The sequence below is a fragment of the Etheostoma cragini genome, chromosome 8, assembly GCF_013103735.1.
Source record: "Etheostoma cragini isolate CJK2018 chromosome 8, CSU_Ecrag_1.0, whole genome shotgun sequence".
In the NCBI taxonomy this organism is placed as follows: Eukaryota; Metazoa; Chordata; class Actinopteri; order Perciformes; family Percidae; genus Etheostoma; species Etheostoma cragini.
In genome coordinates, this window is record NC_048414.1 from 11,962,446 (window position 1) to 11,987,442 (window position 24,997).

Here is a 24,997-nt window from a genome sequence, read left to right on the forward strand (position 1 = left end):
GAGAACTTCTTTCACCACTGCATAAACCATGATGGTGTGACAGTGAGTCAACATGCACAATAGAAGGATCCTGAAACTAAACCAACTAAATGGGATTTAGCCAAGATTAATTGTATTATTTACTCTTGCTTTTTCTACTTGGAGATGCCAAAATGTCTTCTGGGGAATAAAAAGCCTGTTGACGAGAATTTCCCTTTAGATATTTAAGAAAGGTGAATAGATAGGCTGACAAGTGTATACCAAATTATAAAATGATTTGAGACAAAGGTCCACAAAAACCAGCCTGGTGTCTTAACAGACACCAACAAATGATGTAGTAAAGGTTTTGTACCACTAGGTGGGGATATGTCATCTATCTTGTTGATAGTCTTGTTTTATTTCAGCCAATTTACCAGCTTGTGCATGTCATGGATTGATGTGATGATTTTAATCTATATGTTACAGATTTGATTGCAGTTTTGAAAAATATATGACTTTTATATTCTAGATAGTACTGTAAAATCAATGCAGAAGAGCACTTCATGCTCAGATTCTTAGGATCTAAGTGTTCACGGTAAGGTGCTATACAACTTTCTAATAAGGCACACTTTATGAATGTTTTTTTAATTCACAACTAAATACATTGCTATTGGTTAAAACACAATATACTAATGCTTTATAGATCCTTTAGAAGACAATAATAAGAAAGCGTTTTGGTTAGTGATTACCTTTTTTCTGGTAATAATACAGCTAGAAATGTTGGTAATCCATTAATACAATTGTACTACATACTCTGCATGTAAGTAATAGTAAGGTAATGCAATTACAGGCACCTAGGAAACAAAAAAAGAGAAAATAAATATGGGGAATGGAGAGAATGACAGTGAGGAGACAGAGAGAGAGGAGGATGTATCGCCTCCATGGGTTCGGAGTAAGAGGATTCAAGGGTGCTTTGGTTTAGGCCAGAGGGAGGGAGGGCACTACTGCCCCAGATTTGGAGGTGCCACTGTCTGGGGAGAGATTGATGGCTGCAAGCAACAGATAACAGCTTGCAGTGTGAATAGAGATTAAAAAAGAGGCAGAGATTGCAGGGAGAACTGGACCCCACCCATTTGGGTCTATGCTAAACAGCCACATCTGATTCTAACACACTGCAATTAGCTGCTGAGGCAAATACAGGTTTGTGGAGGGTAAATTTGAGCTACTAAGATTTTTTTTAAATCATGCTGGAAGCTATCATTTATCCTACAGAATATATGTGCTTATAGAAATGTGATCGCAACAGATGCTTTACTTATTATTATTTTACATTATAACATTTAAATGTCAGTACAATTTGCCCATATGGACACACAAAAAGCATATTTACTCAAACCGCTGCTTCAGCCTTGTCTAAGTATTGTTGTGACAGCAGCCCAGCTGATCAGTCCCGTGGAACACATCCAGCTTGTTTCCCACATAGCCCATGAGTTCTCCATCACAATGCCATTGTTATCCTGTCCGCAGTCATTACTTATTCACCCAGCCGTCATGCCTTTTGTCCAAAATCATTCTTCTTGTCCCCAAGACCTTCTCCTGCCTGCTGCGGACCATCTGCCCCCCTGTCTGACACATACTACACGAGCCCCCCATTTTTCTCTCTGTCTCTTTCTCTCTCTTTCTCTCTCTCTCAAACACACACACACGCAGAAACTCTTCACTATACTGTCCAGCTTGTTTCCCCTGGTAGTAAAAGACACCAGCCGTAAAGCCAGAATACACAATAAAGAGAGCTCTGCAGTCTGATCTGCAGTCTGTTTCCTTTGCCAGTGAGTAAACTGTTTTCAGGATCAGTAGTATTTGAACAGTTTGATTAACATAAACACATGTGTAGCTACACACACTTCTGACCAACACTGTTTGGTAAAGAGTCTTGATTCCATGTATGCAACATATTCTATACTGTATGTATCAATATGTGTCAGCACTATCTTATCCTGAATAAGCAAGATTATTATATTTATTTGTCAATAAAGCACATAAAGTTGAATTAAACTGAAGTATGTCTGACTGAAGATTTTGCCTCGTAGCTTCAGGAAACTGTGATTTGTGAATTTTCCCATCTTCTGACACGTTATAGGCCTAGACAAAATAATGTATTGTTTATTAAGAAAACAATCAGCAGATGAATCTATAATCAAAATAATCGTCAGTTGCAGCTCTAATTTAGTGTTAATCTAAGGTTATTACTAAGAAAAGAGCATACAGTAACTTTATATACACACAATATGACTGTTCTGGAGAGCTTTTAACTTTATTTCCAGGTGCCATTGCCAAGATAGTCATAATATTTATTTAAGAAGGAAGTAACAAGCCATGCCAAATACTTGCTTAAATATAGACAGCAGTCATTGATGGCAGTTATAAATAGAGAGAAGGAAAAGGGGATGGTCCTGGAGGAGTATATTTATAGCACATGCACACTGCTGTTTACTGGTGGCAGCAGCCAGGAGTGCACTTATCAATAACAGCATTAAAAAAAACAAATAGCACTGAATGTACAGTCACCTCCATCATCTATTTCTGGAAACATGCATCTGTGGTGAAATAAAATCACTTTTATGAGGGGATGAAAGGGATTACTCCAAAGGGTCTTCTATTCATGGACAGTGAATGCAGAAGTTGCAGAAGATCACTTTTCACCCTCTGCATATCTCTGATTACCACATTTTTTACATTTCTTGGCTCTTGAATTTGACGTAGGCCTATGTTGAGTAGATGCAACAGGGTCTAAATCTAACCCAACATGAATACATGAAGTGGACACATTATTAATAAAAATGTAAACATACTGTATCTGAATTGGTAATAGAAACAAATGACCAAAACACAGTAGAATAAATGTAGTTTATCAGAGACAATGCTTTTATTACTGCATTAATTTAGTTGTTTTACTTGTTGCTGTTTTTATCCTAAATTTAAAAGTCTATAGGAACGTGACCAATTGCTTTTGCATTTCTTTATCCAGTTTAATAATGTTTAATCTAGTAGTGGTACTGAAATGTGTGGGATTAAGAGCATGTCTTGACACACATGGTTGATGCAGGTGGAGGACAGACCAGCTGACTGAGGAGCAGGAGGAGGGGCAGACCGATAGCCAGGCTGGCGGGGGAGCTGATCCACTCCAGTTCGACAGACGGCCAACTTGATCAGAGTGAACCTGCGACACAAGCCGCTGCTGCAGACTCCCCCGGCAGCGACCAGCCGCTCGTCTGTCTGGGAGTTTGTTAAAGCAACGACAAACAATACTGTTAGCAATTCTGGGTATTAAATCAGAGTACTGTAACTAATTGTTTAAGTTGCAATTCAAAATGTCTATATTACCGTTCACTCCTCCAATCGTGAAGAGGCTTCTTGGCTGGAAGAAGGGAGAGCAGAACGGACAAGAGGAGAAATGGTGCGAAAAGGCTGTCAAAAGTCTTGTGAAGAAGTTGAAAAAGACGGGACAGTTGGACGAGTTGGAAAAAGCCATCACAACACAGAACGTCAACACGAAATGCATAACCATACCCAGGTAACGACACAAACCGCGAACTAGCTGCCTCGTAGTTAGCGTTAGCTAAACTGATGCTAAGGTTGATGGCAGCTAACGTTAGCTAGCTAGCTAAGTAGCTGGCTAGTTAGCGTGAGGCTGAGCTATTATTAGAAGCCTAACGTTAGTGCTGTTGTTAGTGAAGCAATTGCATTTGTTCACTTTGAATAAATTACCCAATTCATTGATTTAATTTCAATTTAAAAAAGTGTGATGTTATGCAGTGGGTTTTGATTGCATTGATAGTTAGCTTTAGCTGCTAGCTATGGTTAAAAACAATCCATATTAGAGCTAACATTAGCCTATCAAGTAAAACTTCACTTGCTTTTCAGCTAAGCTAAAACAATTTGTGTAAACCGGTAACGTTAAAATCAAATTGGCATTTTATCAGTCTGAAATACCGATACATGGCAACTAGCGTTAATTGAGCTAGCTAGCTAACTCTAGCTAGTGTTGTGATTATGAATGCCAGGTAAAGAAGACTTGATGCGCCTCTAGCCGTAAACACGAGTTACATGTGAGAATGTTATCATTATATTGTTAGTTTGCACAAATAGCTAGCATAACCGGTAGAGCAGCGGTGACCTATACGTTACAATTTAAGCAATTGTATAGGAATGTTATCTTAATTAAACCATGAATGTGACATACATAGTAGTAAGTGTTTCTCAAAGTTTTTTTTTTATGTCTAAGCACGTTTTACCTGCTGACATGTAAGCTGAGGTGCATCTATGCTGCGTAAACAAAAACGTTATGTCCTCAGTTCACAGGTGAGATGAATAGCAGGAGTAGAAGGGTTGGTTCGGCAAAACAGTTCCCTGACTCAGTGGATGTTTAGACTGGAGTGTGTACTCTGGGAGAGTTGGAATAAGAACTCGGTTTGGGATTCCCCACATGGGATACCCATTCGTCTAAGACTAGTAATTCAGAATACCATAGTCTGTATATTAATAATAACGTAGATTAATAACATACAGTCTATGTGCAGGATTGTGCAGACGTAAAGTTTTATTTTAAGTGGGCTGGATGAGTCTCAAATGTTGATTAAATGTCTTTCCTTGGTTGGATGTTGAACTTAGTTTACTTGTTGGACACTGTGAGCCAGTGTTTTAGGCTTGGATCCTTATTTCCATCCCGTTGATTTTAAAATGCATCCTTAAAATTAAAATTAAAATTAGTTAAGGAATTCAATGATAACTCAGACAAGAAACAACAATATCAAGTAGAACTTATTTTGTAAGAATTTAAATTTTTTTTACTTTACCACATAAAATAATGATAAAGGGCATTGTAGAAAAAGGTAAAATACACCCTTAGTAAATTCTTTAATTGTTAAGCATACTTCAAAGTAAATTTATTTGCCAAGGAAAATTTAATCAAGCACAAATGCTAATGAAACTGGGAGTCCTGACTCCCGCATCAAGGTGTATAGAAGTGTGTCAACCTACATAAAAAACCTTTTTCCAGTTCTTTGAAATGTGCACCAGGCTCTAGGAGGGGCATGGGCTACTGTTTGGATTGTGGTACAATGTCGGTGTGTCCAAAGACTGTAGGTTAACAGAATAAAAACTGCCTTGCTATCTGTTGGGGATACACTGTTCTATACCCACGACGTTCCACTCCTTGGATTGCTTCGGAGCGCAGGAAATTCCGCTGGATGCATGTCTTTTTGCCCATGTCCGTTTCCTTCCGCTTTCTTGTGTTGGAGTTTAAACTCTGTTCAATTTAAGGACTATGATGAACTGCTCCTCAGATCTCTGCAGGATAAATTGAGACAGCTAGATAGACTATCTGTCCAATTTGAGTTTTCTTTTGCACGGTTAAAATAGAGATGTGCCGATACCAGTATCAGTACCAGTAAAAAATGGTATCGGACCATCTCTAGAATAAAACAACTTTTGAATGTATACATTCCACCAAAACAAGTTCCTTCCTGGTGCTATTTTGCAGATGTTCAAAGCTTAGCACCACCCATGACTAACTATTTTAATTGGTTTAAAGAAATGCCAATAAACCAGAGCATGTTTTTATCCCATCCTGGAGTGCTGTGGGGACTAGCCAGACACTCTTTGCAGCGTGTGAAGGTGGGTCTGGCAAAGCGAGACTGTGGATACAAGGATTCAGTGTGTGTGGTATGCTTGGTAAAACGCTAGGCCACCAGATTTCCCACAAAAAACAATGATGTTGCAACTCTTCATCTGTTTCATGAAGGCACTGGGTTGTATTGTTTGGTTCTGGGACCAAAACTCGAAAGGAAGTGCTTTCTCTCCCACTCAGTATTTTCACAGGATAAGAGGTGCTGCTGCATTGGTGCTGAGATGCCTGGCTGACTGATGCACAGTGTTGTTTCTACAGGTAGATAAGATGGTTGCCCCAGTCTAGTTGGGTGACAGTGGTCAGCATTTCAGCGTGGCAAATCAGGGAGACTAGACAAAGCACTGGCCAATCTCAGTAGAGGTATGAAAAGGCTGACTTCAACTGACCCCAAAAATATACCCTCTATGCAGGAGTCAGTGCTGGAAGATGAGTCTGTACCCATCTCTTCTGCTGTGGTCACTGATGTAGTCTGGAAGCTTGGTGGTCTTGTGTGTATTTGGAAGATGCTTCCAACTATTTAGGTATCACACTGTTCAAACTTCACTGGTACAATCTTTTTTTTTTTGCTTGCTTGAGCTAGAAATGTTCTCCTTTTTTAAGTCTTTTTATTTGTATCAAAAAAAAAAAACTGTGTCAAACCCTGTTCATTTAAATCATTAAATCATTACAATTAAAAATGCAAATGTATTAGAAATTATGATATTTGGGTTTGGTACTGGCTTTGTTGGTCATCTTGAACTAGAACCAAGCTAGCTTTAATTTGATTGTCTTGAACCCCAAGTCCTCTAACCGGAGGCCAAGCATTGGTAAAGAATGAAAACCATATGTTTCTCGTCTTTCAGCTTAACAATTACCTGAACTGTTGTTGAGTTCAGCTGGAAAAAAGTAATCACCACACTGGACTCCATATGAGTCTTTCCTTTCCTGTTTAAGTCATTTAAATTTCATGGCAATATATACATGCAGGGTCTTACACTTCACGGTCACACATGCTTTTTGTGCAAAGGTCAAACGGCTCTCTTTTTATACAGTCACTACAATTTAAACTTCATAGTTTGTCATTATCCCATAATAATCAAAAAAACATTTTTCATAGGCTTTGTGTCTAGCTCTTTGTTTACATTTAAAAATGTTTATTTGACATTTGGGGTCATTTTAGGATGGTTTAGACTGTTTCCCTGACCGGTGCTGCTGTGTGGTAAGGGCTGAGGGAATGATTGGCAAAAATATGTTCTTTCATTCTGACAGTATTTTAACACAGTAAACGAAAAAGCATTAAATAGCACACTGCATAAGTAATATTGGAAATAAAATATTTTTATCAGGTCTAATGTCAGTCAACACGTTGGTTTATTCAGTTCAATGTGAATGTAGCACTAAAGCCTTTTTGCTGCTGTCTTTCAGATCTTTAGATGGGCGTCTCCAGGTCTCCCACAGAAAAGGTCTTCCTCATGTGATCTACTGTCGCTTGTGGCGCTGGCCAGACCTGCAGTCCCACCATGAGCTGAGGGCTGTTGACCACTGTGAATTTGCCTTTCACACCAAGAAGGATGAAGTCTGCGTCAACCCCTACCACTACCAGAGGGTTGAGACACCAAGTGAGTGCAGTTAATTGCCACATGATCCAAATTACAATTTTTAAAATAATCTTTTTTCCATACAATTTACAGAACTGAACTTGTCCTTTTTTAATGAAATTATCTGTGTATCTCCAGTTTTGCCTCCTGTCCTAGTACCACGACATACAGATATCCCCGCAGAGTTTCCACCATTGGGTGACTACAGCCCATCCATCCCTGAGAACACCAACTTTCCTGCTGGCATTGAGCCCCAAAGTAACTATATCCCTGGTGAGAATAGCATTGGCCTAAAATATACTCAAACAAAATAGCCATAAAGCTGTCATTATGTGTCAAAAACATGTTTTAGCATTTGAAAACATGTCAAATCCTTGATATGCTGAGATCGGGAGTGTGCTAATCTTTGTCTATGTTTGTATGTTGTAGAAACTCCCCCACCGGGGTATCTCAGTGAGGATGGTGAGACGAATGATCACCAGCTCAACCACATCATGGACACAGGTGACTCACATGAAGGTACACACAATTCAAGCTGGTGCTCTTCTAATTATGCCTTATCTGGATCGTGAACCAAACCTCTATTACCGCTCTATTTCAGGTTCACCCAGCCTGTCGCCCAATCCAGTGTCGCCCGCAAACAGTAATCTTGGTAAGCAAAACCAAAGGGGTCATCTTAATTTACAGAGCATATCATTCATTATGTGCACTTATCTGGTTGGTAGCATTGACATTATATAAGCTATAATACTGCTCATACCATGACCAACAAACATGTAATATGTAATCAAATTACATTATATCATGTCATTCATTTACTGTGTTACCAATTTTTGCTTTTATGTTTTACATATCATGAAATATAGACTGGGTCTGAAATCACTCCCATGTTCACTTATTCACGTTTTGCTTCATAGTGGACAAACAAAAGTGAGCAGTAAATGGAGATTTTGGACATTCATCATCTTTTAGCATCAGATCTTTGAAGTATCAGGTCTGAAACAACCTCAGCACAGTCCCATTAGGCTTTTTTATATAAGTTTGTAGTGGTTATACAGTAAATAACCCATCAAAGCTTTCTAGCTGATCCACTGAAGCCTTAACTGTTCTATAAAGGACATTGTACCTGTTATGTCCATTAAGGAATCATCCTTACTATAGGAGGATAGTTTCAACATTATTAGACATGATGTATTAGACTATGAGCTTGTATCTTAGCTAATGTCTCTCCATCTAACCCCACCCTCTGCTCACACAGACTTACAACCTGTGACATACTGCGAGTCTGCCTTCTGGTGCTCTATCTCCTACTATGAGCTGAACCAACGTGTAGGAGAGACTTTCCACGCCTCCCAACCCTCCCTCACAGTAGATGGATTCACAGACCCATCCAACTCTGAACGCTTCTGTCTAGGCTTGCTGTCCAACGTCAACCGCAACTCAGCAGTAGAGCTCACACGCAGACACATAGGTACTCATTTTATTTCACATGGACTTGCCTTTTATATTCGCTCTTGACATAATCAGTAGGTAGCTGTGTGCTGAGTGACAGTCTTCTCTCTTCCCTTTCCAGGACGGGGCGTAAGGTTGTACTACATTGGTGGAGAAGTGTTTGCCGAGTGTCTCAGTGACAGTGCCATCTTTGTCCAGAGTCCAAACTGCAACCAGCGCTATGGCTGGCATCCTGCCACTGTCTGCAAAATACCTCCAGGTTAGCATATTTAAATAAATATATAACAGTACAGGTCAAAGGTTTGGACAAACCTTCTAATTCAATTTGTTTCCTTTATATTCATGACTAGTTACATTGTAGATTATCACTGAAGGCATCACAAGTATGAATGAACACATGTGGAATTATGTACTTAACTAAAAAGTGAGAAATAACTGAAAACATGTCTTATATTCTAGTTTCTTCAAAGTAGCCACCCTTTGCTTTTTTGATAATGCTACAAACCCTTGGTGTTCTCTCAAAAAGCTTCATGAGGTAGTCACCTGAAACGGTTTTCACTTCACAGGTGTGCCTTGTCAGGGTTAATTAGTGGAATTTCTTGCCTTATTAATGGAGTTGGGACCATCATTTGTGATGTGCAGGAGTCAGGTTGATACACAACCAACAGCCAAAGCATTCCGCAGCAACATCCCATCCGGTTTGCGTTTAGTTGGACCATCATTTATTTTTCAACAGGACAATAACCCGGAACACACCTCCAGGCTGTTTAAGGGCTATTTGACCAAGGAGAGTGATGGAGTGCTGCGCCTCCACAGTCACCGGACCAAAACCCAGATGGTTTGGGGTGAGCTGGACAGCAGAGTGAAGGAAAAAGGGCCAACAAGTGCTGAGCATCTCTGGGAACTCATTCAAGATAGTTGGGAAAAATTTCAGGTGACTACCTCTTGAAGCTCATCAACAGAATGCCAGAGTGTCCAAAGTAGTAATCAGAGCAAAGGGTGGCTACTTTAAAGAAACTAGAATATAAAACTGTGTGTACGTGTGTACACACACACACACACACACACTTATATTACATTTATTTTACAGGCTGCAACCTGAAGATCTTCAACAACCAGGAGTTTGCTGCTCTGCTCGCCCAGTCAGTCAACCAGGGCTTTGAGGCGGTCTATCAACTCACCAGGATGTGCACCATTCGCATGAGTTTTGTCAAGGGTTGGGGAGCTGAGTACAGGTAGATTAATACATTTTAAACAAGACAGACATTAAAAGAATTATAATTATAATAAAATTAAAATTTTATATATATGCTTTACATTTGTTTCTGACATTTACCTGTTTTTGCCAAATATCTGACACACTACCACCTGCGTGGCATGAGACACGCACGGCTCGAGCTGCACTGAAAACGCGTGCTAGAAATAGGACCAACACTTATTTTTCACGTAACACGCAAGCGTGTTGGAAGCGGTTCCAGGCCAGATAGAATACGAAAAACTGTTTATATGTTCATTTGGACACAAATACATTTAATAAATGACATTTTGATGTTTGAAAGTTCCTAGTTTTGACATAAATGCACATCTAAATGTAATTAAAAAAAAATTAATAAATAATTATTGATTTTCAAATATCGCACCTGTCAATACTGAAACAAATATTCTGTAGCCTATTTTGCCGGCAATACTGCCAACGTTGTTATTAAATCAGTATACAGTATATTTAGGTTTAACATGAAGTATACTACTTCTATTATTTAATTTTATCAATTGGAAGCATACATGTGTACAGACAAGGTTAGTGGCAGAATCAGACACGTTTCTGGTGTGCAAAGACATAGAAAACCCTACGCAGCCAACACGCAACCGAAACGCCACGCTTACGCCCCGCAGGCAGTGTGCAGGAGTCCTTGGGATGTGCGCTAATACACCTATGCACCTAACACTTATGTGCCTAAGCCATATAATGGCAGGAAAATCCCTGATCAGTAAACATTTGCTTTTAAGGGTTCATTGCTCTTCTTCTTTTCCTTCAGTCTGTTGCTCTGCACACATTTAGGACACAAAACTTCCATTAAGCCTTGTGCCATAAATTTTAGAAGGAAAAAGGCGAGAAGGCCTTGATGTTTATGATCAGGATAATTGACGTCACTTTTAGGGGTGAAAAAATGAAGCTGTGTTGTGCACAGACGGTAGCAAACTTGGAAAGGGAAAAGAGGGCAATGGGGGGTGGGTGCTGCTGTTAGTCGGCAAGAGAGGGTTGAGTAACAGAGAAAGAATGCAGCAGGCATTCGTGAGGGGACATGGTTTGGGAGGTGAACACATTTCCGACACCCTTTGCAAGGGGGATTCCCACTGGACTATGAGTGGTGCATGTTATATTTCTGGCACCAAACACCTTGGAGGCAAACATCTCTGACAGAAACTTGAATGACTTCAGAAATAGCATGTAGAGTTGGTTTGAGTGTTGCTGCAAATTCAACTAAGACAAGAAATACTGAGAAGACTGTATCTTTGCTTTGACTAAAATGAAGTTACATTAATAATGACAAGGATTGTCATAAATGTGTGGTACTATGTTTTAGTATGAAAATCTCTCCGTAATGACAAACTGTGCTGCCCCTCTCCTTCTCTTTGCCCTGCAGACGCCAGACAGTGACCAGTACCCCCTGCTGGATAGAACTGCATCTTAATGGCCCTTTGCAGTGGCTGGACAAAGTCCTCACACAGATGGGCTCTCCCAGCATCCACTGCTCCAGTGTGTCATAGGAGCAGTACATGCTTTACAGAAGCCCTCTTTCCTATTTCAGCTCTTATTTACAAACCACAAAGGTTTTTATATATATATATATATATATATATATATATATATATATATAAAAAAAAAAAAATAGTGTTTCCTTAAGGGACCAAATAAGGAAACGCTATTCATCAAATGAACAAATCACTCTCCTCCCTCGCTGTCTCTAACATTTCACCTCACATATATAGCACTTTGCTCAGTACTATTTAGTGTTATCAGTTGATGGTTATTTCAGAACTTGTACATTGTTTCGTTATTCATGTGTTCAATGGGCAGCCACAGGGTATTTGCAATAGATTTTAAAAGACAACACATTTTCTTCATTATTCATTCAGACATGTCTGTGCTCAGTGTTGTGATTTTTTTTCTTTATGAAGGAGATTGAAATGTTATTTTCCCAAGTTAAAGGGATGGTACAGTTTCAGCTTGTTCACCATTTACATGTTTCGTCACATTTTTGATTCTATGAATTAGCTAAAATACGCTATGATCACTGGTGTTTCAGTGTCCCAGTACCACTCTTTGTAATCACGGACTTAAGAGGCTTATTTGTCAATCAAACCATAAATTAACATACAAAGTCATTCTGAGGAGTGATTTAAATAGAATATATTTAATTATCTTAAGTACAAGGTACTTAGTCCGTATTAATGTATCTATGAATTGTCAATTATCTGATTGATCATGTAATTGGTATTTTATCTATTTTAAACAAAATATAGACATTAGCACTATTGTTTCTTCAAAAGAACCCTTGTATGAAAACTATTTTGCTCAGTGAAAGAGACATTTTATAAGTTATTTTTGCATACTGTCCTGCATGGGAATATATTTTTTTTATTGCCTCAATACAATTGTACATAAATATTTATAGCCTGCAATTTCTTGTAGTCATGCATTGCTTGAAACAGTGGACCAGACTGACCTCTGGCATGAGTAGATTCACAGAAAAACTTTGCTTTAATGACCCAAAACCTAGCTTTCTAACCCGGGTCAACTGGTTCTTAAGTTTGACATCTAGGATTACTGTATCAACTATTTGAATAAGGACATACCGTATGAGGGATCATAGTGAACTGGTTGTATGTAGGAACCTGTGTGACTTCAGTGTGAAGTGTCCTCACTAGCAGCAACCACGGCTTTGGTTCATCCATCAACGGCATGTAGAGTGAAAAATTCCGATCTTTTCACATTACTGTTAGCCTATAGTACACTATGCTCCTTGTGGATAAATAATGCAATTCTTAATTTACCGTGTCGATCAGTGTAAAGCTTTAGTTCTAGTGATAGTTTGCGTGTCCAGTAGATACTGTAATTACATACATTGCTACAACATAAGGCATGTGTAATATGCTCGCTGTCATTGTCTATAAAGCCACCATGCTCATCCTGCACTTACAGTTACTTAGTACATAAGACTGAGTTACCATGTAATTTATTTAAAACAGTGCTAAACTTAAATACTGTGTACTACAGTGCATTAGGTAGTTGGTAGATCTCTTGTACTACTTGTGGTCCTTGGTATTCTTAGTTGGAGATTTTATGTTCCAAGTCTTATGTACATGATTTTTCATGTAGTCTAATATTTGTCCTTAAATTGACTATTGTTTTGTTATCTGTGAAAATTAAATAAATTGCAACCAAGCAAAAAGATTAAGTCAATTTTTGTTTAACCATGGCTTGTTAATACAGTGACTAGAAAAATAGAAACCCCTGTACAGGAATGCAATCCAATACACTCAAGCACACACACAAAATAAAATCACAAGTCTTTATGTTGATTCAACAGAATGTGGATTAAATGTCTTACAACTAAGGATAAGGCACATTATGTCACTTGCAAGTCATTGTGACAACTGTGCCTAAGGGACACACACATAAATCAAACCCACATAATTCAGATTTGTTTATCCACCTGCAACGGCATCAGGTGCTGAGGTTCACTCAGGGCTTATAGCATAGTGAGGGACCCAGGGGAGAAGAGTTAGGGTCATTGGTTGGATCCCCAATTAAGATATTCAGCTGCTTCTCAATATACACCAGTCTTGCAATCATTTCCTTTTAAGTTCACACGTTTCTAAACATGACTATGCCAACAGTACCATCTGTAAGCATCTCCACTTTCCAGGTGCAAGAAGCAAGTCAAAGGGCGCTGGATCTTGTGGGAGCCCCAGGAAAGGAGGAGGACCAGGAGAAAAGAGACTGAGACACAGGTAGCTGCTTTTAGCTTTCCTCTCCCGATGATAACCCATCTATCTCATCTTCATCACCACCAATGGCCATCCAAAACGCTTTTGCTACCTGGAAAGTAGATTTAGTGTAAATACTTGATACTAGAGTTTACATCAAGATATTCATCTACACAAGTTATTGAGCCAATCAAATTAAAACTTAATTAGCTACTGAAATATGCTCCAACAATTAGATTCAAACTAAAACTAACATTCTATCTGTCACATTATCTATTTGGGCGTAGTTTGACAATAGTGTGAGGTTGTGAAGGCACTATTATTGGTTTGTGATATACTGTAAATCATTTATATAACCAGGGTACACAGGATAAACATGAACAGTTTCTAGTCTTATAAAAGGGTCAATACAGTTGCTTACCTTCTCTGCATGAACCTTTCTCTGATCATGCGGTAATGAAGAAGCTTTGTCTGCAGGTTGAAAATCAGAAAAATGCAAACATTGTAAATGGCTTCAGCTTTACAAATATTTGACCTCCACACCAACAATGAGAGCAAGGTAAAACCATCCTGTACGGTTTACAAATGGCCAACAAAGCTTTTGCTGACATAGTTGCGCATTCCCTTTTCCTTCCCTAATTACCTTTCATCTCTTTTAATTTGGTAAAGAGACGTTCAAAGTTATCCACATCTGCATCTCCAGCCGTGAGATTAGCAAGTTCCTGAATGTCCAAATCAGTCATTGCATCTGAGAGAATCAACAAGTGAATATTAATAACTTAACATTAAAATGTCACCTTCGATGATCAAGATATCAGTGTCTTGGGAGAACATACTGACAAAAATGTGCCAGCAGGGGGGGGGGGGAAAGATACTTTAGATGTTAGCAAAAACAGATTTCATCAGGAGTTGTTCACTTACCAACCACAGAGTCTTCCCCCGTGTCTGTGTTTGTACTACTCTCTGTATGGTTAGTCTCCACACTAACAAGTGAGCCCTCTACTGGCAAGCTGGAAGACTGCCACAGAAAAGAAGCTAGGGTTAGCATGTCTCATTGAACACTGACAGATTTAAAGACACATTTAAATAAAAATGGCTCGACTATATATTAGAAAGAAGTAAAACAAATTGAAAGACAATTACAAGTATAATTGAAATTACGATCAAAGTAAATGAAAATGGTAACAACAGAATTGCCACTGACCTGTGGATCTTGACAGCTGTGTGGGTTGTTGTGTCTGGCGGCGACCAAACTACTCATCAGACCAAAGCCCTGATTGTGCCCTATTAAATATATATTTAAACTGTTACATACCACACATTCACAATGATAAATGATATAGTCAGGGGAAAGTACAATAGGTAATTGTATTAGTCATGTAATCTCACCATCTTTCATCTCCACACTGGACCACACATTGGCATTTAGAGCCTGGACAATTCTCTTTACTCCCGTGGATTCTGGAAAGTCATCTGATAAGGACACAAGACATTGTAAAGGAGTACAAAATTTGCAAAATATGGAGAATGAAAATATAAATGTACGTGGTGTCATTGGATTTTCTACTTTCTGTAAAACTCACCATCCTCATCTGGCAACTCCTGTGGATTGAGCTCCACCAACTCAAAGGCATGGGCCAAACACCACTGTTGTGCTTCATGTCTGCTGACCCCTTGAATACAAATTGAATTTCAGGTGTTGTATTCCAGTGCTTTCTGCAAGCCAATCGACACCATAAATAATCCAACCTTACGCCAGAACTAACCATTTTCACAGACTCTGTCACACACTAGAATGAGCACCTCTGGAGCAAGATCTTCCACCACTGATATCCAAGGAAGTAGCTTTTCCAGACCGTCCTTCTGCAAACACCATGTACACATTATAAACGTTGCACATGTATCACATGACATGCAGAAGAGATTCTCAAACGTTAGTTTATTCTTACGTACCACTGTACTGTCAAAATAGACGATGAAAGCCTGCATGGACTGGGCAATCTCCGATGACATTTGAAAGGTGCTTGGTACAACACATAATCTGACATCCGCTGTATAATATTTGTTGTTGATGGTCCATGGATACCAGGCTACTGTGTCTTCTTGCTTGATCGGTTCGGGCAGAGTCTTCGAACTGAGGATCTCTGAAGCAAAAATACGCCTTTTATGATTATGAATCTCAAATAAAAACTTGCTTTCACTGTGACCACCGGCTAGCTGCTAATGGAATAAGATGCATGTAACCCGATCAGCCTTACCTTTGCCGTTTTACAGCAGCCCCGCACAAACAAAAAAACACAAGCTAGCTTTACAAACAGACAAATTGGTTATTAGCCTGTAACGGAAACTAGCAACATGCAGGCGCAACCAAACGCCATCTGTTGTGGTAAGAGCAAGTTAGCTTTGTTTAGCGTTAATATTAGCCTCTTTTCCAAATCCTGCACGTTAATCTTTGCTAAACTTACGTTTTACCAGCTCTTCTTCTTCAAACCCACTGTCACAGCTTGTGATGAGTGCACACGGAATAGTCATCTCAGTGTCTTCTTCAGTGGTTGACATTTTTTTATAATATTTAGCACAAGCTTCTCTAGTTGCTAGCTTGACGTGACGCTGTAACCTTTCAACTCTGACCGGAGCAGATGGTTACTTTCCAACGATCTCTTCCGGTAAAAGTTTTTTTTTTTTTTAACTTTATTTAAACAACAAAAATGAATTGAAAACAAGTTTATAGTTATTATTTTATTTCTATGACATTAACAGTATATTCACACAAAGCTGTCGTTACCAGCCACAGATATCCATGTATAGCGTAAGGTGTGAGTTATCAAACACAAAAATTAGCTTTGCCTTAAAAAAAAAAAAACTTTTGTTTGGAGTCCACCCATTTCTTCGTGTGAATGTGAACTGCTCGCAATCATAACATGATCATTCATTAACATTCATTAACATTAATAGTTAATTGTCATTAATCTCATTAACGTTACCTTCAGAATGTCTTTATCCTAAAATTGAATTGTTTGCCCAGTTTTTCTTCTTACACAATATTCTGGTATAACAGTTAGCTAGCTAGTTGACAAAATCGTACGTCCATGGATAAAATCGATAAAATAAGTGACCCACTGCCGTGGCTTATAAATCGTATACAAACTAAAAATGTCATCTTAGGCAACATTTACACTTCCTTTGCTTTAGAGTGGGCTAGCTACTTTTGTGCCCTGAAATTACCTTTCAGGCAAAGCATCTCCCAAAAGGCTCCAACAATAAATTATTAATGTATGTTTACATTAATGGTTGGAGTAGGATTCAAGTAGGACATGTTCTGATTGTTTTTAATCTGCCTGTTAGGATGAAATCATAGACTGTAAGGTTGATGTAACGAAATAGTTGTCCTGTGGTTTGTCTGTCAGACAGTCCGTACCCGGGGAAAAATACTATGTGTGTTTCTCGTTGTCTTGGTTACGAGTACTGTTTGAAGACTTTGATTGTTGAGTAGCTAGCTAGCTCGCTAATTGGTGTGGTTAAAGTAGTAAACGTTAATATTTGCTAGAGGTCTTCTTTAAGATATTGTGTCACATGTTTGAGTCACATTATTTGTATTATTATTGTTATTATTCTTATTCTTATTCTTATTCTTCTTCTTCTTCTTATTATTATTATTATATATTGACACAATACAAACATGTCTGACGCACTTAAACACGAAGATAAATTGGGAGCAGTTTTATTTCAGGTAAGTTATGTTATAGCTACCTTAACGTTAATAACCTATTACCGCTAACTAACCTATGTTAATGGTAACGTTAGTCAATTTATTGAACAATACTTAGTTTAACGTTAGTTAATCTATCTGTTTTTAGTTTTTCTGGTCAAATGAAAAGTAACAAAATAGCTAATTTATGACCACAGTACAGACAATAACTAATGTTTTAATATACTGGTTAAGAATTTCTTTTCAAGAACAAGCTAGCTAGCTAACTTTACACGTTAAATTCTGTTGTTGGTTGTTGACTGCTTTTTAGGCCAGTTATGCACAGTATGTCCATCACACAACTGTATATTACAGGTGCAAGAGGATTTGAGACAACCCAAATGCAGTCTCGAGAAAATCACTATCAATGAGAAGGGAAAAACACTGGACATTCAAGCCTTGGACGCTGCCATTGGCAAGACGGAGAGTGGCATCAGGGTGAGGATGCTACATTTTTGCACTCGTACAGAATAAGCATTGAAAGCAATACTAATTAATATACATCAGACAAAGGTAGCGGAATTGCAACTTCTATAATATTTTTATTTTAAATAGAAGCATGCATTATCTAAAAACGGTGACAGTCACCGTTTTTAGGTAATCCTCTCTTAACGTTTAGGTAACGTTATAACCCGGAAGGAACGTTCCCTAAACGTTAGTTTTTGGTTTGGTTTGAATTAACCTTTAGAGAACCACAAACTAACGTTCCCTTACGTTTCCTAAACGTTCTGTGTTAGTGGGGTAAGCAGCTGCTGGTTCTTCCAAGAATTGAAGACTTACAACAAAAGAAGCAGATTCCCAAGTGGTAAGTAAGGAGAAGCTTACATATATTTACCAAAAAACTAAATAAATGCCTATAGTGGGTGTACTTTCCTTTACCATCTCATTTGTTAGAACTCTTAAGAAATATGTTTAGAATTGCGTAAATGCTGGTGATTGGTATTGGTGAGTCTGAAATACACAGGAAACCTGCTCTGGAGAGTATCCCAGATGTGCGTCCACCAAGGGAAGGCCTTCAAGGGACTTCACCTGGGAAAAAGGTAGAGTTTTATTCACGTTCAGAAATGAAAATTTAGTAATACTAATAAGTAATACTATTACTAAGTAGTAGTATTACTTTGTAATATAGAGTACAAGCTATAGGTAAGTTAGAAATTCAACTTTTCCTACTATTAAACATTTAGACAGACAAGTTAAACAAATGTAAACAGGAGACAAAAAGAAAACATTAATTCCTTTTTGCTTAGCAGAAATACACAAACATTTAAGTCTGATATTGCTAGTTAAAGTTTAAAAACATTTCCTCTATATGTCTCCTTTAGCACAAATATGCGTTAACCACGCATTTGCTATGTAATCCTGCTCACCCAAACAACAGAGTCGTTATGCACCAGAAATGTGGGATGCCCCTCTCTGATTTCCACAAGAAGAGCACAAATGCAGTAAGTAATATGACTTAACATGTAGATCAATATCACTTCAGTTGTAGATTGAGAGTATTCAATAAATGTTATGCCATGTATAGAAATGCCATTTTACCGAGGTTTGATTAGGTACTTTCAAATTACAATATGGTTTTTGGGTCATCACTATCATGATAATTTAAAGTATTGTCAAATTAATTGATGCTAGAAATAATGTTAAAAGTATACTTGTGTGACTTCCATGTCAGTATCACATTGTGATGCACTGTGTGCTCCAGGTGGGTTTAATGTAAACACTATGAACTGAAAAATGCTACTTCAGTCAGGCTTGTGTAATCAAGGTGGTATTAGTGATTTTAGTGATTTTATTAGTTAAGAAAATATATTGTTAAGCAAATTGTTGTCAGATTGAATCAGTCATGATTCAATCATGTAGTAGGTGACAGTTAATTCAACTGTGGCTTTGTAAAACTGAACAATAAACAGAAGATTTTTTTTACTTTTAATTAGTTGCAGAGATCAGGCTACATCCAGTTATGGAGCAGATTGTCACACTTTAGTCTTACTGCTGGAAAGGACTATAGTCAACTATAATAATACACTGTTATCAGAATGATCCTATGTCCTACAGTTATTTGCTTTGCACAGTGAGAAATTGATTCCTGTGTCTTGAGTCTTGACTGGTACTGTATATTGATATTAATTGCAACATACAGCTAATGCCTCGGGAAAGATTTGATTAGAAAGCATTACAAGAGTTTCAGCTACAACTAAGAAAAATTGGATATTAATGTTCCTTTTCCTGATGCTTACTCCTTTAATCCTCCGGAGAGACACTTTATGCTGGCGTAAAGAGTGATGGGACAGGTCTGCATTAATAGATGCTTTAAGTGTCATGCTCACAGAGACAGGGACATAAAGGTCACTTGGCGCAGTGATGACAGCCAGCCCTTGTCACAGCAAACAAAGTAATCTTTGCAAAGGTCGGAATTAGTTTTAGATATATTTTACACACTTTCTTTTCCAATATGTTTTTGGTGATATATACCTAACATGAGAAATAGTGGCCAAGACTGTCACTCTGATATAGGAGAAATGGAAGTGCTGGCTGCAGAAAGCAGCAGATTGCAGCACATCAGCATTCTTCTAAAGAAACAGGCGCCTGATTGCTGTGCTACGGGCTACTGGTTTACAGCTGTCTCAGGACAGAAGTGAGTACCTGGTCCAGCATGCCAATAAGACAGCCATATCTTCCCCAACTGCTAACCACTGGCTCTCTGCCTGCTGCCTCCTCATGCAACTCAGGCCAGCTCTTCTCCTCTCCATACCCAAGCCAGGAAATTAGCTTTTGCATTTTAGCAATTTCACAAAAAGGGGCCCCCTTTTCCTAACCTCACCTGAAACAGATGTGTGCCTTTGAGGGGAGATTCTCCCAGCACCTGGCTACTACCTGGGGTCTGTCAGAGAGCTCAGTGGTCTGAGGAGAACGAAGGAGAAGACATTAGGTGACAAGTCTGGAGGATCAACAGCAGCACAAACTTTGTGTGTTATAAGTAATGACACATTTTAATCTGCATATTAAACTAGGCCATTAAATGTACTTTTGATTTAATTATGGTACAGAAGTGTGTACACAAATGTTTAAGTTTAGCAAAACAGAGTAATTGTGTTTTAAGATAAACCTTGACTACTTTGTAATTAATTTATGTAGGGTTAGATGGGTCACACAACAGTTTACAACTTTAAATGTGCCAGTTTTATGGCACTGCTGAGTTCTTAATAAATACAGAAAATCTATTGTTTGTTGTTTGTAATCATGTAGGCTTTTTTCTTACATCACAAGGCTGGCATGAGTCTCTATAATGGTTGGTTACCTCCTGTTCTTACAACAGTATCTCTAGAAAAGAAAAATAGCATTCAATTCAAACATGCTCAAACTCTCAACTTGTACTTGTTGCATTTAGTTTTATAAAGCTAGGGCGGGCTTCTTTGGCAGTGCGGAAGCACTCTTTTAATGTTTTTATCTAGTAGCATTGCTTTGATTTTATTTATTTCAGATGTACAACCTCTGATCTTATATAAAAATTCTGTTCAGGCAAAACATCACAGAATAATCCATGGCCCTGTGGCGAGTCTTCCTACCATTGAACCAAAAGGCCGTCATAGTCTGGCAATGCCTGAAGAAGACATGCATACAAGTAAACAGATTTTTCAACAGCTGACCTCTGTTATACTCTAGACAAATGCTTATTAAGTGTGCGTTTGATATTCGTGGAAGTTTGATCAGGCTACTACCTTATATTCAATAACTAACTGCTAACTATAATTTACATTTTAGATTGTTTTTATATTAACTTAGCACTCTGTTTTACATATTAATGTGTTTTATTTTTTTTTAATCTAATGCAATGTTTTGAAAGTTGTTTTTTAATTTTCTATTTTCATCAGTGCCAGATACAAGTTTGCCTCGTATGTCGATCCAGCACAAGGCTGGATCTCTTCACCCCAGAGAGGATTCATATTCTTACAAGACAGGTCCGCTGCCCTTGGAAATATTTACACTAAGAAAAGTCCCGCCACTGTGACAATCCAATATTTTGTTAGGACTTCAATGCAATTATGCATTTTGTCTCTCTTCCCAATTCTGTCATTGTTTTGTTTGTCTGTTAGTTTAACCATTTAGTGACTCCATTGTAGTTTGTACAGCTGCCACCTGATTTGAAATTAAACACTGTTTGCCACTGATTGATCACTAATAGAGTAGCTACATTTGTGCCTGTATGTTTGGGGCTTTAGGTCTGAAAGGCTTGAAGTCCCAGTGTCACAAGCAGCTGAAATGGGAAACAGAACCTGGATCCACCTGCGAAAGAATAGGCAGAGAATGCACACCCCTCTGGACCACCAAGACACCGCCTCCCTCTACAAGCTCCAAGAGCGCGGACCACAGGGGTATGATGCAAGGCATCAATGATCTTATCCCTAAAAGCCCTGAGGTAAGAATGCTGTAATAGTTTTAAATAGATGTTAAATTAAATCAAGAAAGAGAAGTTAATCAAAGACAATGTTTCAATTCCTTATTGCTAAGCTAGCTGAATTATTAAAGTCTAGGTTGGTTGCTTCTCATTTGTTCCCCTATTTTCTGTAGAATCTACCTGTGCAAGTTCCAGTAAACATTAGTAAATACCTCTTTACCATCATAAAGGGACGGATCAACCCAATGGCGACAGATTTCTGTCATTTCAAGCAGAGCTTTAGCTTGTGCTGGAGCAATGTGGTAGATGCTCTAGAGGCCCTGGAAAAGCTGCTCAGGGACTTTGCCGTGCCTCTAGCCAAAGTGAGAGGGGAACGGCTAGTGGAGTTTGGCTATGGTTGGTATAATGGTTGGAGAAAGGCTCCTCCTGTGATTGGCCTCCTCTCAGTGCTTGAAAACTGGGAGGAGATTTTGGGTCTGGTCTTACGCCCAGGTCAGCGCTACAAGGGAGAGGGGGGCATTGACGCAGCTGCCATCCACATCCAGTCCTGCTGGAGGCGCTACTTAGCCCGGACTGCCTACCTGTGCCACTGCCGGCGCAAGTGGGCGGCAGGCACCATCGCTATCTCATGGTTGATGCACACTCAGATGCTTCGTGTCCGGAAGGCCCTGCAGGCCCGGCGTTTCAGACAACTGCAGAATTACCGCAGCAGAGCCCAGGTGATGTTTCTTAAATCCAATGTGCTTTCTCTCTTTTTCTTTCTCTCTTACCTAATGTGGCTCTGTCTTGAAAGATCTGGTTTAGGCTAAAAGGAAAAGTATGTTTCTACATTTCAGCTTGCTATAAAGTACTATATCCCATTCAGTCAAAAATGTCAGTGTTTTACAGAGGGCCAATCAAAACGGCTTTGAGCAGCAGTCATTTAGAGGTGTTAAGAGTAGCCCAAATGATTGAAGAAGTTAGGACAGAAATGGTTAATGCCATGTCAATAAAAATGCAGGGACATTTATCATGGTATGAAATTTCACCAAAGAACTGATGCTTTAGTACTTCTGGGTTGAGAGTAACAGAAACACCAAACAGCAGAGGGGAGCAGTGAGACAGAGGAACAGAGTAGAACAACAGGAAGAAGCAAGATAAACATACTTAGACTAGACAAACAGAGGGGAACTGCACAAAGAAAAAGTAAGACAGATAAACAGTACAGAATAGCAGAAGTAAAGAATGAGGCAGATGAATAAAGTAAAATTGCAGCGACATTAATAGCACAAGAAGGCAAATAGAAAAACAGGAGGGCTAGAGATCAAGGGCAAAAAAGGGACCCAATCCATTCCAGTGGCCAATTAAGGAACATGTAACAGTAGCTAAATATACAATGGCATGCAAAATATTATAGATGATTTAAATATTTAAATTAAAAAATGTGTTATAATGTGATATTAGGTGTTAAATGAAAATATATTGTAAAAGGAAAATTAATGTTTTGCAGCTAAAATTATTGTGACAAAATGTAAGGTTTGTAGTTGAGTAGGACATATTAAGCCATTGGTTAAAAAAAAATTTTAAAACATGCCAAAACCAATTTAATTCATGAATCCAATTTCATCTTATTTTAGACATTTTAGATTCCCTGGGAGATGTAGACAAATTTACATTACTACAAATATTTTTTACGACTTTCTGCCACAGTGAAACCTTGCTGCAATTTTAAACTCAATAAATAAACAGTTGCTTCTTTTTAGCTCTTCAAGAGAGCAGTATGAAAGCACAATTTTCCTAGATGCATGTTTTTACATTTTTCCCCATTCAGCGTAGATGTCATCTCTGTGCTGTCATCTGGGTGGAACATCTTTTAGAGCACTGGCATAATATTAATTAGTGCTTACAAGTTCATTTAGTTTTAACATCACTGTGTGTGTGTATACATGCACTAAATGTATGTTCTCACTCTTAAAACATTCATACCCTGTTAATTAAGCCTGGTAATCTTCCCCTGGCAGTAGCATCATGTACCTTGCTGATTGAATTAATTGTGAGAAGATGTTTCTGAAGGAAACGCTTAATTTAATTAAGGTGGTATTTTATGCTTGGATTGCTTCTGTTAGCCCAGAGAGAGATTGGCTTGATGTGTTTTAGCTATGCAGGGATGATTTGTGTGTGTGTGTGTGTGTGTGTGTGTGTGTGTATATGTGTGTGTGTGTATGTGTGAGTGTGTGTGTGTGTGTGTGTGTGTGTGTGTGTGTGTGTGTGTGTGTGTGTGTGTGAGTGTGAGTGTGTGAGTGTGCACACGCGTTCAACCAGTTCCCTCTCTGATCACTCCTTTTCTCCATCCCCAGCATCTGGCAGCCAACTGGAAATACATCCAGTCCTCCAAGAGGACCATTATCCACATCCCTTCATTAGGTAGCTTTCTTTGCCTGCTGCACACACACATCAGATCCAGCAGCAGTCATCCCCTGTCTCACCACTCTGCTGCTCCAGTCTTTGGCCCTGGTGAAGGCACTCTGTCTCGTTCAAATGACTCTCTGCAGGAAACCACTCACAGGATGATGACAGTCCCCATGCCAGGGAACTGAACAATTTAGTTTCAATCGCCATTTAATTTGCAGATTAAGCAAATGAAAAGCCATTATGTTGAATATTTGCAAGAGGCACAAAGGTCTTATTTTATTGCTGTGCAAAAAAGAACACACACAAAAAGAGGAAGAAGCAGCTGTGTTTTTGAACTAGACATAGAGCGCAAGCTATGATCTGTTCTTGTTCAAATTTCACCATGGCACTCACATTTAGCATAATTAGGCATGTGCATTGTAAATCATTGAGCGATTGTCTAAAATTATTAAGCCTAATTACTAGCAGATGGAATGCTTTATTTCCACTTGGGGTGGCTACAGAGAGTGCTGTGTGAGCAAGGATGATTAGAAAGTTGAACCCCATTGTTGTTAATTAGCATGAATTCAATCATTTAATTACCTTGATTCAGTTGAGGATTCTCTCACAGGCAGAAATCCAGACAGACATAGAGTAAAAAGCTGGAGGTACCACTGGATGTAGCTCAGTAGTGCCTGGACATGGTGCAACAGGACGCTCAGCACATGACAGACGCTGTGTGACTCGACTTAACTACCTATCCCCCAAGTTTAGTAGCGCACATCTAAGAGTACAGAGCAACAGATTTTAATAAC

General features: G+C 38.7%; 3 protein-coding genes across 4 annotated transcripts in view; 2 read left to right on the forward strand and 1 right to left on the reverse strand.

Moving 5' to 3' along the window:
• Positions 1–3,103: 3,103 nt before the first annotated feature.
• On the forward strand, positions 3,104–11,512 carry smad3b (SMAD family member 3b). Of its 2 annotated transcripts, none has more exons than XM_034879461.1 (9): positions 3,104–3,532; positions 7,052–7,245; positions 7,363–7,497; positions 7,654–7,743; positions 7,826–7,876; positions 8,483–8,695; positions 8,798–8,935; positions 9,767–9,911; positions 11,322–11,512. In XM_034879461.1, exons 1-9 carry the CDS (start codon positions 3,330–3,332, stop codon positions 11,443–11,445), a joined length of 1,293 nt encoding a protein of 430 aa, XP_034735352.1. In that variant the 5' UTR covers positions 3,104–3,329; the 3' UTR covers positions 11,446–11,512. The 2 variants fall into 2 exon arrangements, with proteins under 2 accessions (XP_034735352.1, XP_034735353.1); XM_034879462.1 differs by having other exon boundaries at positions 3,105–3,532; positions 7,654–7,728.
• Positions 11,513–12,897: 1,385 nt separating this feature from the next.
• Positions 12,898–16,338, reverse strand: aagab (alpha and gamma adaptin binding protein). The gene is made up of 10 exons (XM_034879465.1): positions 16,134–16,338; positions 15,622–15,812; positions 15,435–15,531; positions 15,252–15,341; positions 15,058–15,141; positions 14,873–14,952; positions 14,590–14,686; positions 14,312–14,416; positions 14,090–14,139; positions 12,898–13,780 (listed from the first exon to the last, which is right to left on the reverse strand). The coding sequence occupies exons 1-10, from the start codon at positions 16,225–16,227 to the stop codon at positions 13,703–13,705; spliced, it is 966 nt and encodes a 321-aa protein (XP_034735356.1). The 5' UTR covers positions 16,228–16,338; the 3' UTR covers positions 12,898–13,702.
• An 856-nt stretch (positions 16,339–17,194) lies between these two features.
• The window catches only part of iqch (IQ motif containing H), a 35,876-nt gene continuing 28,073 nt past the window's right edge, over positions 17,195–24,997 (forward strand). Inside the window, exons 1-11 of the mRNA XM_034879171.1 lie at positions 17,195–17,235; positions 17,333–17,398; positions 17,732–17,854; positions 18,154–18,221; positions 18,381–18,456; positions 18,739–18,858; positions 20,936–21,038; positions 21,289–21,375; positions 21,637–21,833; positions 21,986–22,531; positions 24,149–24,215. Of these exons, the coding sequence (XP_034735062.1) occupies positions 17,348–17,398; positions 17,732–17,854; positions 18,154–18,221; positions 18,381–18,456; positions 18,739–18,858; positions 20,936–21,038; positions 21,289–21,375; positions 21,637–21,833; positions 21,986–22,531; positions 24,149–24,215 (1,438 nt within the window). The 5' untranslated portion in view covers positions 17,195–17,235; positions 17,333–17,347. The remainder of the gene's footprint in view (positions 17,236–17,332; positions 17,399–17,731; positions 17,855–18,153; positions 18,222–18,380; positions 18,457–18,738; positions 18,859–20,935; positions 21,039–21,288; positions 21,376–21,636; positions 21,834–21,985; positions 22,532–24,148; positions 24,216–24,997) is intronic.